Source organism: Ruditapes philippinarum, unplaced genomic scaffold, assembly GCF_026571515.1.
Source record: "Ruditapes philippinarum isolate M1 unplaced genomic scaffold, ASM2657151v2 ctg1341_1_1_1_1, whole genome shotgun sequence".
Classification (NCBI taxonomy): domain Eukaryota; kingdom Metazoa; phylum Mollusca; class Bivalvia; order Venerida; family Veneridae; genus Ruditapes; species Ruditapes philippinarum.
The window spans coordinates 1-16,285 of NW_026860555.1; the positions used below are offsets into that span (position 1 = coordinate 1).

Consider the following 16,285-nt stretch of genomic DNA (forward strand, 5'->3'; position numbering starts at 1 on the left):
AGGGAAACTTCAAACTTGGCATGGTGATTGGTCATGACCAGCAGATGACCCCTAGGTTGATTTTTGGGGTCAAAGGTCAAGGTCACATTGACCTTGTATGTTAAAAACGGTTTCCGATCAATAATAAGAGAACCCTTAGGCCTAAGAACTTCAAACTTGGCAATGGTGATTGGTCATGACCTGCAGATGACCCCTATTGATTTTGGGTTAAGGGGTCAAAGGTCAAGGTCACATTGACCTTGTACGGTTAAAAAAGGTTTTCTGATCAATTTACTAAAAAACGCCTAGGCCTAGGAACTTCAAACTTTGTTATGATGATTGGTCGTGACCAGCAGATGACCCCTATTTGAGTTTTGGGTCAAGGGGTCAAAGGTCAAGGTCATGTACCAGTAGATACTTTATAACCCTTATTAATTGTTTGATCACTGGGTCAGAAGTCATGCATAATAATCTTATCACATGACTAATTGGCTGCTGATAGGGGGCATACATGTTTTACAAACATATCTTGTTGTTTACTGAAGGGATATCTAGAAGTTTATTGGGTGTACATTAGGGCTATTAAAAAATATCAGCAAACAGCAACCAGTTATTTAAAGGTTACATAATGAAGTAAATTTTAGGGGTTTTAAAAAATTTAAACTGTTTGTAATTAGTTAAAGGGTAATTTTTTTTTTACTTTTATTTAAAAAAATTTAATGAAGAGGGTTTTTTTTTATTAACTCTTTAATTTTCGAAACCTTGGACAATGCATTTGGGAATTTTTGTATTGAAAAAATGGGGATATGGTTCACATATAAAAAGAAAAAAAATTTTCATGCTTCCCATTTTAAAAATAATTTAAAGTAATAGGACCCTTTTTTTTCCTTTTTGTCATTTTTTTAATCAACATCTTTTAAATTTTTCTAACCCTTTTTTAAAACCACCTTTTTTTTTTCAGAAAAGAATGAAAATGTTTATTTGTTGTCTGATATGTGTGAATAAGGTATATCTATGTGTAAATTATACACATGTGTAAAAAGAAAATCATGAATGAATCCTTCAGATGTCGGAGAATAAATATTTTTTATCAAATCGATAAGTTTTGAATATTAGTAGCTTTAATGGCAAATGGCAATTTCATAAACAGTTTTGTGTACTTGACATTGTTGAAGCTGAAGTTTGGGTTGTTTTGCTGTAAGTAATGTAATAATGTCCTGAGACAGAGAGTCATGAAAAGATTTTCAAAAACAAAAGCAGGCGCTTACAAGGATAAAAGCAAGTGGATGTACGCCATTGTTATGTATTGTCTTTTACCTGAACCTGACATATATACAACATGTATATCAAATATATAGCCAATGCACACATTGCACTGGATTTCTTTGTGCTTATTTTATTGCACACTGCTCTACTCTTGTATACAGCTGATTATTATTTGTTGGTTTTGCAGACATTTTTGGAATTGAGTTGGGTTTTATGTTGGAATTGTTTAATTTATTATTTTGATTTTTTTTAATTTGATCAAAAATTTCCAAAGAAATAATTTTTATTTTATATCAGTCTTCTTTTAACTTTTATTTGTAGTTTTTATTCGAAATAATGTATTGTTTGTTTCCAATTCCTTTCAAAACAAAACAAAGAGAGGGTTTAATTTGATAAATTTAAAGTGTCAAATAAAAATGATAAATGGGGAAGGTAAGGAATGTGGAAATTGACATTATAATTATTGCACCATATGACTTTATTTGCATATCATTTTACCGCTTAGCTTTTATTTTTATGGCAACACATTAGTTAGTAATTTGATTTATAACTAGAATCAGCTGTGTACAATATACACTAACCATGCACACTTCTTGTTTATAACAGATCCATACGATCCCTCGCCGTCAGGTCTGAGTTTTGGTCCGGGTAGACGAGGCAACATCAGTGCTAGGTCACAATTAGAGTCAAACAGTGCATTTATAGGTTTGTCTACATGTGTAGTGTGTTACCTCCCCTTTTTATATCTGAGTGTGTTGTTGCTGTGTTTTGTTACCTCCCTTTGTATGCAGTCTGTTTTCTGTCTGTGTGTCACTCACTGTCTGTTTGTGTGTGTGTGTGTGTGTGTTTGTGACTTCTGTTTAACTAACATGGTGGTGGAGTTAGAAAAATGGGATTACAAGTAGGTTTTAAGTATCTTGATTCATTATTGAATAAGTAGTCACTTTTAAATGAAAGCTATGAAATTTGCTTTTTTTGTGTGACTTATGTTTTAACAAATTCAAAAAATGACTCAAAAATTCTTGTCCAACAAATAAAAAATGCTGCTTAGATTAAATATAACTATTTCCTGCAATGTTTATTATAGACTTGAGAGTTGCATTAGAATTTGACTGTTGTAGTTGTAACAACTGATTGGTTCTGGTTTTGATGACCAACACCACATGTTATAATGATAGAAGTGCCAGGTTTGAGTCTCTGAACATGAGTGGCAATATTGACTTGCCTATGTCAGCAGGAATAGGGCCAAGCTGGCTTGCATGCTATTAAAGTCTGTCTAGATTCTATACTGTTGAATTTTTAATATTAACTCTTAACCTCTTGCTCCTTACCACTGTGGGTTGGAAACCCGACAGGGACTTTGGATTTTTTATGAGGAAGCTATCCAGCTAGCTTACGAAATGGCGGTGATTCTACTCAGGTGTCTGTTTATGCCTGAAATAATGCATGGAAAGCTCTTCCTTCACCAATAAAGCTGAAAAGTCGCCATATTACCTATACTGTGTTGGTGTGACATAAATCCCAACAACAACAACAAAAAAGACTGAATCTGCAGAATTTGAGTTATGGATTTGTACTGCTTTGAATTTTAAGCAGTCCATTCATAAGTATTCAGGATTTCATTTTCAAAATACTAAAATTGAGCTACCAACAGTATTAATCAGACTGCACTGATGCCACTGACTTTCATTTCCAGCAGGTTAAGAATAAGTATTTTGATATTGAAATCCCAGTAATAAACAAATAGGTGGTTATTATTTCAAAATAGAACAAATTATATTTTGTTTAGCAAACAAACTTTTTCACAATTTTTTCCCTGTAATATATGCTGTTACATTTTACAGCACATTATATTTTGCAATTTTATTTTTGTTTTCCCACTTGTCATATTGTAAAAAGTTTTCAGTTTCTTTTAATATAGTAGTTAGTATTATATTTTCTAGTGTAATAGCAATATAGATATTCTAGAGTTATACAACAATTTTATATTGACTTGACAATGTTAAATGATTTCAGTATATTTTGAAAACTCATTGCAGCAGTCTCATAGCCTGTGTTTAAGTACCAGTACATGTATAATTATGTAAAAGCTTTTTTCCTGTAGACTTTTATAATTGTTTATAGAAACTAATGTATATTATGTTTGACCTCTTAAATACATTTATCAAAGACCTGTTTAACTCTTGAAGCAGCGCGCCTCCATATTCATGCTAATTTTCATGAAATTTTTAAGAATGTATTAAAAAGTAACATATTTTAAACAAGAAAAAATAATTTTCACACTGCAAACTGCACTTACAACACATGTATTTTACCCAAAAGAGGTCAAAATATGCAAAAATACCCCTAACTGTGTTAGTAACGCAGAAGAAATATGATGAAAAATTCTGCAACATAGGTCAGTCATAACATGAAAGTTATTACTTTTATCTTTAATCTTTTTACTTATCTTAAAATTTCAGTACTTTTTTCTCAAGTTTGATTTTCTTGAAATATTTTTTTTCATCTGGAGGCATGCAGCTTTAAGCAGATGAACTTGTCCATCTTTCAGTCTGGCAAAACCATTTATTAATTTTAAGGAAATTTTTCAAAATAAGAACTGACTGAATTTAAGCAAACAGAGTAGATCTTGATCTACATTGGTTGTATGAATAAAATCAGTTGCTTCCAGCACTTAGCTAAGTTATTGAAATAAATTAAAATTGTTAAATTTTCTGGTAGTGCTGTCATTTGTATATAAGTTTTTTAAATGCTAACTAAATGGTTTTTAACCAGGTTTTCCGAAGGAAAAAACTGGTTATTAGATTGAGGTATGTCGGCGGGCGGGCGGGCGGATGGGCGGACGGGCGGGCGGGCGGGCGTAAACAATTTCTTCTGTGCGCAACTCCTCCTACATTTCTCAACGGATTTCAACCAAACTTTCACAGAAGCTTTGTCATCAAGTGCCCTGGCGCATATTGTCGGGGTTTTGCGATTAGATAATATTTGACCTAATTATGGCCCTTTGTTTTTTTTCCTTATATAAAATATATAGTGAACAATTTCTTCTGTGCGCAACTCCTCCTACATTTCTCAACGGATTTTGACCAAACTTTCACAGAAGCTTTGTCATCAAGTGCCCTGACACATATTGCCAGGGTTTTGCAATTGGTGTATATTTGACCTAATTATGGCCCTTTGTTTTTTTTCCTTATACAGAATATATAGTGAACAATTTCTTCTGTGCGCAACTCCTCCTACATTTCTCAACGGATTTTGACCAAACTTTCTTAGAAGCTTTGTTATCAAGTGCCCTGACACATATTGCCAGGGTTTTGCAATTGGTATATATTTGACCGAATTATGGCCCTTTGTTTTTTTTCCTTTTATAGAATATATAGTGAACAATTTCTTCTGTGCGCAACTCCTCCTACATTTCTCAACGGATTTTGACCAAACTTTCTTAGAAGCTTTGTTATCAAGTGCCTGGCACATATTGTCGGGGTTTTGTGATTGGATAATATTTGACCGAATTATGGCCCTTTGTATATTTTTTCCTTATACAGAATATATAGTGAACAATTTCTTCTGTGCGCAACTCCTCCTACATTTCTCAACGGATTTTGACCAAACTTTCTCAGAAGCTTTGTTATCAAGTGCCTGGCACATATTGTCGGGGTTTTGTGATTGGATAATATTTGACCAAATTATGGCCCTTTGTATATTTTTTCCTTATACAGAATATATAGTGAACAATTTCTACAGTGCGCAACTTCAAAAATTAAGCAAAAATAAAGTACTGTTTACCTTTCTAAAACATTTGGGGAAAAAAGGCGAATAGACAAAATAAAATTTCTCAATCATTTTTGTTTGAGGAATATTAAAAAAGCCATAATTCCTCCTAAAAATTCAATTAAAAACAAATGCCCCTTCATGACAAAGCTTCTGTGAAATATTTTGCTGAAAACCTGGTTGCATCGCATTGCGATGTTCCTTGTTTTTTACATAAACTAACTAGGTTGTGTTTGTCTTGAACTCATAACGTTTTGAAGCAACTATATTTAATTTGCATGTGGGCCCATTTTATGTACATGTAGTACGCACAAATTTATTTAGTCACTTTAGGCCATTTTGCACAATGTTAATATATGGAATATTGAGATATTTATTGGTATTGATTCATCTGAAATTGTTTTAATATATTAACAGATGTTGAAGGTGTGAATCACTTCCCAGAGGATTTTGATGAAATGGTGGGTGCGAGAAATGACTCAGCACGTGCTAGACGTAGAGCAAAAGAATACAGTCCAAGGGTAAAACTTACTATTTTATTGCGTCTTGATATAACCTTTATGACATTCTGTAAACTAATTTATGTGGCATATTGCTAATGAATGCATTCATTTTACATTTCACTCCAAGTCTTTGAAATAGATGTCTAATAAGGTGCGGTCCTAAAAAAGTAATGGTGTCATTACAAGAGTTTTTGAAGAAGAAAAAAAGATTTATATGTGTCTGTAAAATATTGAGGAATAAAAATATCTACAGTGAATTCTAACTCATTTGAACAGCTCTAGTCCAAAATCATTTCAAAACCCAAACAAATATTTGGTCAAATTATTTTTTACTTTGTTTATAATTTATAAAAAAAATACGTGCCAGATCATAACCCTTTCCACTCCAAACAATAGACAGTATATTAATTTAATATATTATTCTCTGAAACAGAACCCGACTGCTCCTTCCACCTACTTCCTTGGATGGAAAAGTGTTTTGATTAGACAGATCCTACTGTAATTTATTGTTCTATAATTTTTTACCCATCATTGGTGTTCCAAAATTAATATATACAACTTAGTAAGTTATGAAAATTTTGTTTAAGATAAGTAGATATATATAATATTTTACTATGTTTACAGCCTTACAGTGATAACAGATTTGGATCTCAGGCCAGCCTAGATGTAGATGGTATACAGAGAAAGAATGAGGAACGTTTGAGGAGACTCAACAACTTGGCCACTGGTAATTTACAACTTCTTAACATCCACCAAGATATTCACACCTATATTACACTCTGAGTGTAATATACTCTAATTAAACTCTATAATTGAACTCTCACAGTGAGGGGTGTCTGGGGCTGATTTGTTGGCTTCAAACCACTTGCCTCTTACCACTGAAGGTTCGAGCGACGCCAGCATCTTCAGATTCTATATGTGAGAAAGTTAGCTAACTTATGTAACGTCTGTGGTTCTACTCAGATGCCTGCTTGTGACTACAATAATGTAGAGGGGCACCTGAGGTTTTCCTCCACCAGTAAAGCTGGAAAATTGCCATATGACCTATACTGTGTTTGTGCCACAGTAAACCCAACAAAAGAATTTACAGTGCTAATTTTGTTTTTTGTAATTTTGCTAATAATGGAATTGTGTTGCTTTAAATTTGGAAGAGATACATAATATGTGGGATCTATTTGTTTAAAGTATTTATGAATTAGATATCATTTAGAAGCGTGGCAATAATGTTAATGGATGTGTTATTCCCCATGAACATATAATTCTAATGAACATCTAATGAACATTTCATGAACATGTAGCATGAGTGAAAAGTTATTACAGAATATCTTATGCCATAACTTATGACAAACATTTTATTTTTAACAGCCGGGGATGACATATCAACAGCAGATCCAGACGACATTCTAGATAGATTTATGGCTAAACAGACATTTAACAGGTAATATTTCTTCTGATAAAATATTTGATTGTCTAAATCTGAAAGCATATAACTTGAATAATTTCTGTGATTCCATGACCTCCCCTGCATGTAGTCTGTATTCTCATATTCAATAAAATAGATGCATTATCCAATTGTATCATTCCTGTGTAAAAGAAATACTTTATGAATAATTATTACCAGTATTATGGTACATAAGTATATGCTAAGCATATTTATAAAGTATGGTATGGAGTAAAGATCTTATAGTGTACAGTATCTGGGCAAAGTGCTACCAAATCTCATATAATGAACAGGGCTACTGTTGAATGATTGGAGCAAAGTTGTTCAACATCGCCTGTTTTTTCTTTCTTACACATATTTTGCATTAAATTATTGTGACACCTTTCAAAAACTTCATTGTCAATTTGTTTGTAACACTAGCCACTTATACTTTGCCATTATAACCATTTTTGAGTGAAATGGAAAAATATTTTTTCTGGAAGGAAAATTTGTTTCATCTTTTTATTTGTTTTGATTACAAACAATGTTATTTTTAGATGTGTCTTCATTTATACACCTTATCATTCCTTTATAATTCCTATGATGATTATTTTTTGTAACATTTTAGGGGTTATTATCCAAGGTATTTCTTTAAATAATGATAAAAAAATGTTCTGGCTCAACCTGGGATGTTATGATATATAAATGCTAGATGTGTGTTTGTGTGGTGTATATATTTTCATGTATTGCTATCTTTGATCTAGGGATCATATTGTAAATGTGGATAGATTCAAGATTGGTTTCTTTGAAAGACCAAAATATTTCTGTATATAGTATACTAACTTGTACTGAGCAAATTATTTCTGATGTAGTTTTCCTAGAGTGAAACCATTATAATTTACACTAAAAACAAACATTTCACATCAAGTCAATTGCTTAGTTTCTCTCCGTACAGAAATGCTATTGTAAGAATGTAATAAATTTGGTGTTTATAAAGTTTTACAGCTCAGGTCTTTTACATGATCGAGGTCACAAGCTTGAACCCTGAGAAAGACCAATGTTCTAATTAATGATATTGTTTCAAAGAAATGTAATCCTTTATTAATGATTTATCTGATAAAGTTGTCATTTTATTTGAAGTCAAGTTTTGTTTTGGTACAAGTCTGGTTTACTTCTGAACTTTTAATGGCCCTCCTTTTTTCCGCTCAGAAAAAAAGATATGAAATGGGTATAAAAGTTATGTAATAGGAGTCTACCGAAATACAATAGTTATCTTCCCATCGTATTATCTCCCTTGTGCATGCACCTGCTTTGGATAGTTCCGGTTTACATTTTGCTCCTTATATGTATTGTACATATATAAAATCATCATGTAAAATTATTGTTTTCGTCAGTTATATCATGTGTTATTGGGCATATAACTGATGTTAATAAGTGTAATTGATGCTTGTTGGACAAACATGAATTATTGGTCATATATTATTTAAGGATGAAACTGATATTTTAAACATTTATCTCCTGATTTTATCAATGCAGAAGATCTGTGTGCTCCATATGTGTAGATGTTTAACCTGGGTATTTTGGGTAAGCCATAATCCATTTTGGCTAATAGAAAATAGGAAGAACTATCTTAAAATGATATTTAAGGGCGTTTTCGGGAGTTTTCATATAGACATAAAGGCAAAATTAAAACTGTTCAATAGAATTTAAACTTCTTGAAACGAGAATGGTGACCCCATTTTTTTTTCACTTAAAATGTTTCTATTATCTTATTCTAACAACATGCTAAGTTTAAAGAAATTCTATTGAACAGTTTTAATTTTGCCTATATGTCTATATGAAAACTCCCGAAAACTTCTTTAACAAATGGCACTGTTTAATGGTAGACAAGAACATTAATACAAGCTTCAGTCACTAGTAGTGGCTAATATTGTAGCAGAACATGCACAAACTTAAGTGCTTGCAATATATATGCACAAGCTCTCATTTTTTGCATAAAACTTGATTTTTTTTCACACCTCAGGGCTTTCATATTTTCTTATGGAATTAATGTAAGGTGTTTCTGTTATGCTTCCAATGCATTGATAAAACAGGTGCATAAATATTTCAATTGGCTAGAGTTTTAAAACTTTAACTCAACATACATTTGAATAAGAGTCTGATTTTGAAGTATGACCCTTACCCTTTTAATGACCTTGACCCCATAATGACCTTGACCTCCAAGGTAAAAAATATCAAAAATAAATAATTTTTATGATAACTGGTGTTTTATGAACAGTTTTTGGTTGTATTTGTGTTTTATGTGTACACCCCATGGTTTTTGTTGATGTCCTCAAAATTTACATAATGCTAGCATTAAATATGATTTAAACTGATGATTTGTTGTGGTAGAAGAATACAAAACTTCAGAATTGAAATTTAAGATGATATACATTCCAGGTTGAGCACTAGTTTTAGATGAAAATGTATACTCTCTTTAAATGTAGTATGTAGTACTTGTATTTTAGAATGAGAAAAAACTAATTGACCTTTGAATAAGTCATCTCAGCTAGCTTTCTTGCTCTGCAATAATTTATAACAATGATATTACTGACTCAGAAACTGCATTACCTATTGCAATATCAGCATAACTATTTTCTGATAGTAACATTTCATTTTAGTTGTTACCTACCATCTTATCTGTTGTAAATGAGGTAAAGATTTGGTTAATGCTAAGTTATGCTACTCTTGTAGTTTTTTTACCTGGTTAGCTAGATTTAGGTTTGCTGTTGTTGATTTTTATTTCACCTTAATCTGCTGAATTTCGTAAATGGACTAGTCCAACTTCTATTCTTGGAACTGTCCATTATCATCAAATTTGCTGATATCAGGATGAAAATTAAAAAAACAAAATTGGTCAGCAAACAGAATAGAGTCTGATCAGACTGCATGGATGCATTCAGATACATTTTAACAAAATAAACTGTGTATCATTATACATCTACAAATTTTATTAAAGAAAGGAGTTGGTCCATATTTGTTACATTTTGTTGTTATCACTGATCATTTTTGGATATAATTCTTTCATTTCTTCTAGGTGTTCATATTTTATTCTTTTGTTAATTTGGTAGCCCTTGTTTTTAAATAATGATTTGTTGTTTTTCTTAATTGCAGACCACCATCAGGCATGACATTACAAGACGATACCTGGCTTAAACCGGGCAGCAAAGCTGTATAGGAGACCAGCCCTTGATTCACAACATGCCTTATAGTTTGTAGGATAGTCCATTCAGCTCCAGTCCTCACTGACTGATCACATGCTGCATCTTTACAGACTAAAAATGACAATAATATGCCAGTTAAGATTGTTTAAGTCAAGTAAAGATATGTGTGTAACATGATGCCAATTTCTTTATAAATTGAAATTACTTACTGTGTGTGAAAATATGTCTTCAAGATTTCTCAGAGTTCAATTATGATATATGAATAATGGGATGTGTTTTTCTGAAGATATTTTTTCACTGGATTAATAAAAGTCGACTCATTTTCATATTTTCTTTTACATTTTGTTTTCGAAAAAAGAAAATGACTAGGTTTTGTTAGAGACTAAATATATTTTTACTGTTAAAGTAAATGCAACTATATCAGGTAAATTCTTAACAGAACAAAGTACTCGACTGAAAATCATGGCAATATTGATATTTTTTCACACAGCTTGTGACTATTTTAGTGCTACATTGTTTTTTGTGATTGTAAAAACAAAAAGACTGTTTACGTTTTAGAATGTTCTTAACAGAGCACAAAGAGTCCAAAATAAGATGAAGTTTATTTGCAACACTCCTGTATGTGTCACTGCTCAAGTAAGGTGGTGCCTTTTGCTTTATGTTGATTTCATTGGCATTGTAATTAAAAGATTGAAAAAAAAAATTCTGAAATTCTTCATTGTCAGATGAAAAGTGTTAGATTTTCAAGACTTTAAAAATTAGCAGATTACAGGTAGAATTTGCATGAGTTCTCAATGCCTCTCATGGTCCATTCATGTGGTTGACTGTTACTTTTTTGAAAGTATCTTCTCAAATTATTTCTGATTTTAGTGACAATTTACGGAAAGAAAGACCAATATCACACTTTCGTGAGCATAATTGATTGTCTGGGTTTACCAATATTTTGTAGAAGTAACAAAACTTTAATACATATAAATATTTGACACATTTGGGCAAATATTGATTTCTGTGCCAGTTTTTGTTCAATTTTAGGTAGAAATAAATGATTTAAAATATTTCACATATCAAGAAAGGCTATTTGCTCCTGTTTATGTACAGCTTATATTGTGATATTGTGTATATAATTGTTTAATTTATCAAAGATCTGTGATGTTTTATTATGTTCCGTCCATTTTTATGTTTGTTCCAGTTATGTGAAGTAGATCTATGAAAATGTATGTCAAATGGCTAAATTTTATCTTTGTTAAATATATGGTAAATAGGTTATATAGGTCTATTTATGTTATTTATATCAATATGCTGTATTATGTCAAATAGATATATGTTATTTATGTCTAATAGATATGTGTTATTTATGTCAAATAGCATTTTTTCAGTCTTTGCTATTTATCTTATATATTAAATAAATATGTGCTGATTATGTCAAATGTTCAAATAAATTATTGCTATTAATGTCAAATGGCATTTTCCAGTGATATGTTACTTTCAAATACAAATTAAAAATACAGTCTATGCATTGTTTAAAATACATGTATAATTCAAACACAATTTTTAAACACAACATTTGCATATGTAAGTGTTTAATTGCCTTTTTGATTTATTTAAAGATACAGGTTATCTTTTAAACACTAATAAGTATGAGATTCTGGTGAGAGTTGTATTTATGAAATTACATTGATCAATAGATTGTTGAGAATATCACAATTGGCCCTTTTGTCACTAATTTAACCTTGAACATAACATGTTCATTCTATAAGCTCAAGCCTTCATACTTGAACACAAAAATACCGATAGACAATAGCTTTTTGACCTATTGAAATATGACCTTTACCTTAAATGACCTTGACCTTCAATGTTATATTTTCAAATTTAAGTAATTTTTCTATTATTCTATTGCTTATTTAACAGATTTAAGGGCAGTGGCATTAAATTATTTCCTAACATATCTTGTTTAATTTAAAAGCACTATATTTAGGTACTAGAAACAGTTCTTTAGCTTTTTAGTGACAATTAAATTTTCACTTTAATTTTTAGTTTTATATATGTTCACAATGGAATTGTTAGACCGACAATTTAGATTCTTCATTGGTTTTTCTTTTTCATATTCTACATAGTTATATGTTAAGTTCATACATTAATAATCAGTTATCAAATTAACTTATATTAGCTTTATAGTATGGCATGAAATAAAGTGAGACCAACTATGAAGTTTCACTGCAATCCATACTATACTGTGTTGTCAGCTCAGTTTAAATATCATTACATTGATTTCCCCAAAGCTGCTAATGGACTGTGCCAAATATAAAAGCAGGACAAGTTCATTAGACAAATTCAGACTTCAGTACGGTAAGGTTTATATACATGTATTGTATTGATGAAAGGAGAATTAAACTTAGTTACAATGACAACATGCCGGTTCCCAGATGTAATATGCATTCTCCAACATGTTCAGTAAAACCTGATTTGATATGGAGTACAATATAAAAAATAATATTATCGGCAAATATTGTGTTCTCGAAATATTACTTGGTTTTAATATTTCATACATTGTATAAATTTATCAGGACATTTCATCAGATTTTGTATTTTTGTACCAGTTTTCACTCAAATTGCCACCCTTGTTATCATTATTCTTTTCAAAGAGAAATGATTATCTCAGATATATGAACAAGTAAAATGCTTTATATTCTATACTGAATTCCCTTTAAATTAGAAATTGAACATTCCAAATTAAAAGCAGAATGAGTCCATTTATATAAATTTAGCAGGGTAAAGTATACAATATGATAAGATTTCTGTATTTTGTTTAGTTTCCATTGCCATTTTTATGTATTTATTCATTGCCCAAATGTAAATGCTAAGTAAGTGTATATAGATATATTGAAAGATGTAAATAGAGATTATGTAAATGCATTGTTTTGTTATGGATACATGAAATAAGTAAATCATTATCTAAATATTGAATAAATCATACTCAACAACCATGATTTGCTTTTATTATTGTTACTACTCTATAGAGTATATATGGGTGTTATACCTTACAATCTGCTTGTTAACATTGCATTGTTTTGGCATACATACATGTATATATACATGGTGAAAACTGCCAGGATTCTTTCATAAGAGGAAGCTATCCAATTAACTAACGGAAGGTTGTTGGGTTCTGCTCCGATGTTGAGTTGTTGGTGAAACAATAGATGGGAGAACACATTAAGTATAAGGTCGTCCTCCACATTAAAGTTGGAAAGGTTTCATATGACCTGTATGTGTTGATGTTGCTTAAAATTTGTGCTGGAGGAAGACACAGACTCTGCAATATTTTAGGATACTTCAACAGAACCACCATCTTTTCTTGCATGTCAGACAGGATTATCTACCGTTTACACCGGTGCTAGAAAACTCTGTCTTACACCCCCCATGTAAGACAAGTCGCGTGTTTTAAATGACGTCATTGACGCGAGCCTTTTATGAATGAATCGCGTTCTTAGAATGACGTCATTTTTCCGTTATGAATGAAGTTGTAAGTTCATACGCTACTATAAGAAAAAAGTGCGTAATGAGAGCATCAGTTTTCATAATTTCTTTTCCGAAACTAATTGACATGTAATATGCAAGAAAAAGAATCAAACACCGGCTGTTGGTACAGACCGGAATATCTAGCTCTCGGGTAACTGTTTAGCGGAAACTCGGCAGAGCCTCGTTACCGCCGTAAACAGTTACCCTCGAGCTAGATATTCCGGTCTGTACCGGCAGCCGGTGTAAGATTCTTATATTCTTAGCTCGACTTTTTTTTTGTTGAAATTATTGAAATTTTCATTGTTTTGTGTAACTTTGCTATTATTGAAGGGATACCAACAATAACAACATATTTCTATTTATAGAATGCGTGTTTCTATTTATAGAATGTGTGTTTCTGATTATAGAATGCGTGTTTCTATTTATAGAATGCGTGTTTCTATTTATAGAATTGCGTGTTTCTATTTATAGAATTGCGTGTTTCTATTTAGAATTGCGTGTTTCTATTTATAGAATTGCGTGTTTCTATTTATAGAATTGCGTGTTTCTATTTAAAATATATAGACAAAACTAATGTGACAAGACAGACCGATTAATTTTATAAAAAGGAAACGTTAAGATTTTGTTCAAACATTTCTTTGTTTGCTTTTAGAGAAAGTAAAAAGTCGAGCGTTGCCCCTGCCCGGCAGTGGCTCTTGTCTAGCTTTATGTTTCTATATTATTGTATACAATGTAAAAGTTCTTATACAAGATTGACTCATCACAAATCATTTCACTCCTGTGTTCAGATGCATTATGTAGCCAAGTTACATGGGCCTGACAGGATCTACAACTTCTGGCAAATGTCAATTACACTAAAGTTGACTTCTTATTTTGATGGATATCTTAATGTGACAGAAGGCATTTTACACTTCCAATTTATGATAAATAATTCTGACAAAGAGGTTTAACCATTGTTGGTACAAATTCCAGCCTATTCTCTCCACACGTAAATGTTAAATTTTTTAACATTTCATTTTGAATCCTAGGCAGTGAACTTCTGGGAACAATCAACAAGGCTTACACATTGTTTAAAAGGATTGCCATATAAAATAGGCTGGACATTTGAGATTTGAACTTGTACAAAAAACGTCCTTGGACCTTACCCTTGACAATGGAGCTAGTCTTGAACCTGTGCCAACAGATGTCTTTTAGATATAATATTTTCTAAAGATGCTGTAGTAATAGTTTCAGTCTGGGTAATGTGTGAAAAACCTGGTGCATAAAACTGCTTGATTTGAGAAAAATAACAATTGTATAATTCTAGATAATTTATTAAATTTACTAAATATGAAACCATACTCCAGTATTTTAAGCAATATAAATATGCTAACCAATTATATACTTATTAAACAATCAAAAATAGAATTGCACATTTAAGAATGGAAGCACTGAAGACATATGAAACAAGTTATAAATTATTAAGAAAGAAGTTATAAATTAACATTAATGTAACACGTATCTTTTGATAAAGGAAAAAAACAACATCTCCTGCATATATGCTATACATACATGTATATTTAAATAACAGTAAGTAACATTTTCTGGTACCAATTATTAGGTTATGCTGGTCCTTCATCACACCTGACATGATGACTTTTTTTAGCATATGATATGGAGAATTGCTTAGGGTCCCTTTTTGAGTGGTTAATTGTGTCACAATTACAACTGCAGCAATTAAAATAATTAGGGAGCAAATAAGGTATCATTACATAATTACCTCCGCTTATGATGAAAAACAAATCAACATTATTGTGTTGTTTTACAAAAATCATATACAACAGAGTATTCAAGTTTCATTGTGAGTATTGCTATATATTAAACTTTTTTTTATCAGGTGAAATTCTGCAAAGTAGGTTCATTTTTGGCCAAAAAAAAAACCAACAAAAAAACAAACTGGCCCATACATGCCTTAACTCTTAATATTGCATGTCAGTTACAGAAGAAAAAAATATTTTAGTCAGCAACCACTACCACTATTATTTAAGAGCACTTAAGGCCATATTAAGATCATTCACAATAGTGACAATATATTGGAATATGAAAATAAAAAAGAGCCAGCGACTAGCAGGGGCAACACGCTAAAAATTGAAAATGTCTTTCATTTAAGTTTAAGACATGGACAAGAACCAGAATCAAATCTGGGACCTTAATATGTAAGTCAGAGGAATATTCTTTCTTATGTGAAATATTTAAAAAACAAAAAAAACAACAATACAAGTGACAAAAGATTAGGTTATTAAAATAAGCATGTTTTAACAATTCAAACGAAACCCCTAGAAATGCATTCATTCAATATCATTCACCTAATGATCACAACTAGATCTAATAAAATTTGAAAATATATACATTAACAATAATAAAAGAAATAATCATCCTCAGCAATTACAAATATGTTGGGTTGCTAACTGTATGCCATATGGATGATTTTTCTCATAATTCCCATAAACCTTACACAAATACATTGCATAATAATCTCTTTAAAAGACACCTGATCTTTGGTAATTATAAAAATCAGCTTTTAACAGGTGGTAATTTCGGGTAATCAGGAAAATAGTAAAAAAAAAAAAGAAGAAAAAATGAAATGT

The 16,285-nt window shown here is 31.2% G+C and overlaps 1 protein-coding gene across 1 annotated transcript; it reads left to right on the top strand.

Annotated features, from left to right (window-relative positions):
• Positions 1-1,851: 1,851 nt before the first annotated feature.
• On the top strand, positions 1,852-13,123 carry LOC132760586 (centrosome and spindle pole associated protein 1-like; the record flags this gene model as incomplete). The annotated part of the gene is given in 6 exon segments (XM_060752588.1): positions 1,852-1,950; positions 5,434-5,537; positions 6,144-6,246; positions 6,885-6,957; positions 7,568-7,582; positions 10,093-13,123. Coding segments are annotated over 6 exon segments (458 nt in total), but the record flags the coding sequence as incomplete, so codon positions are not given.
• Between the last annotated feature and the right edge of the window lie 3,162 nt (positions 13,124-16,285).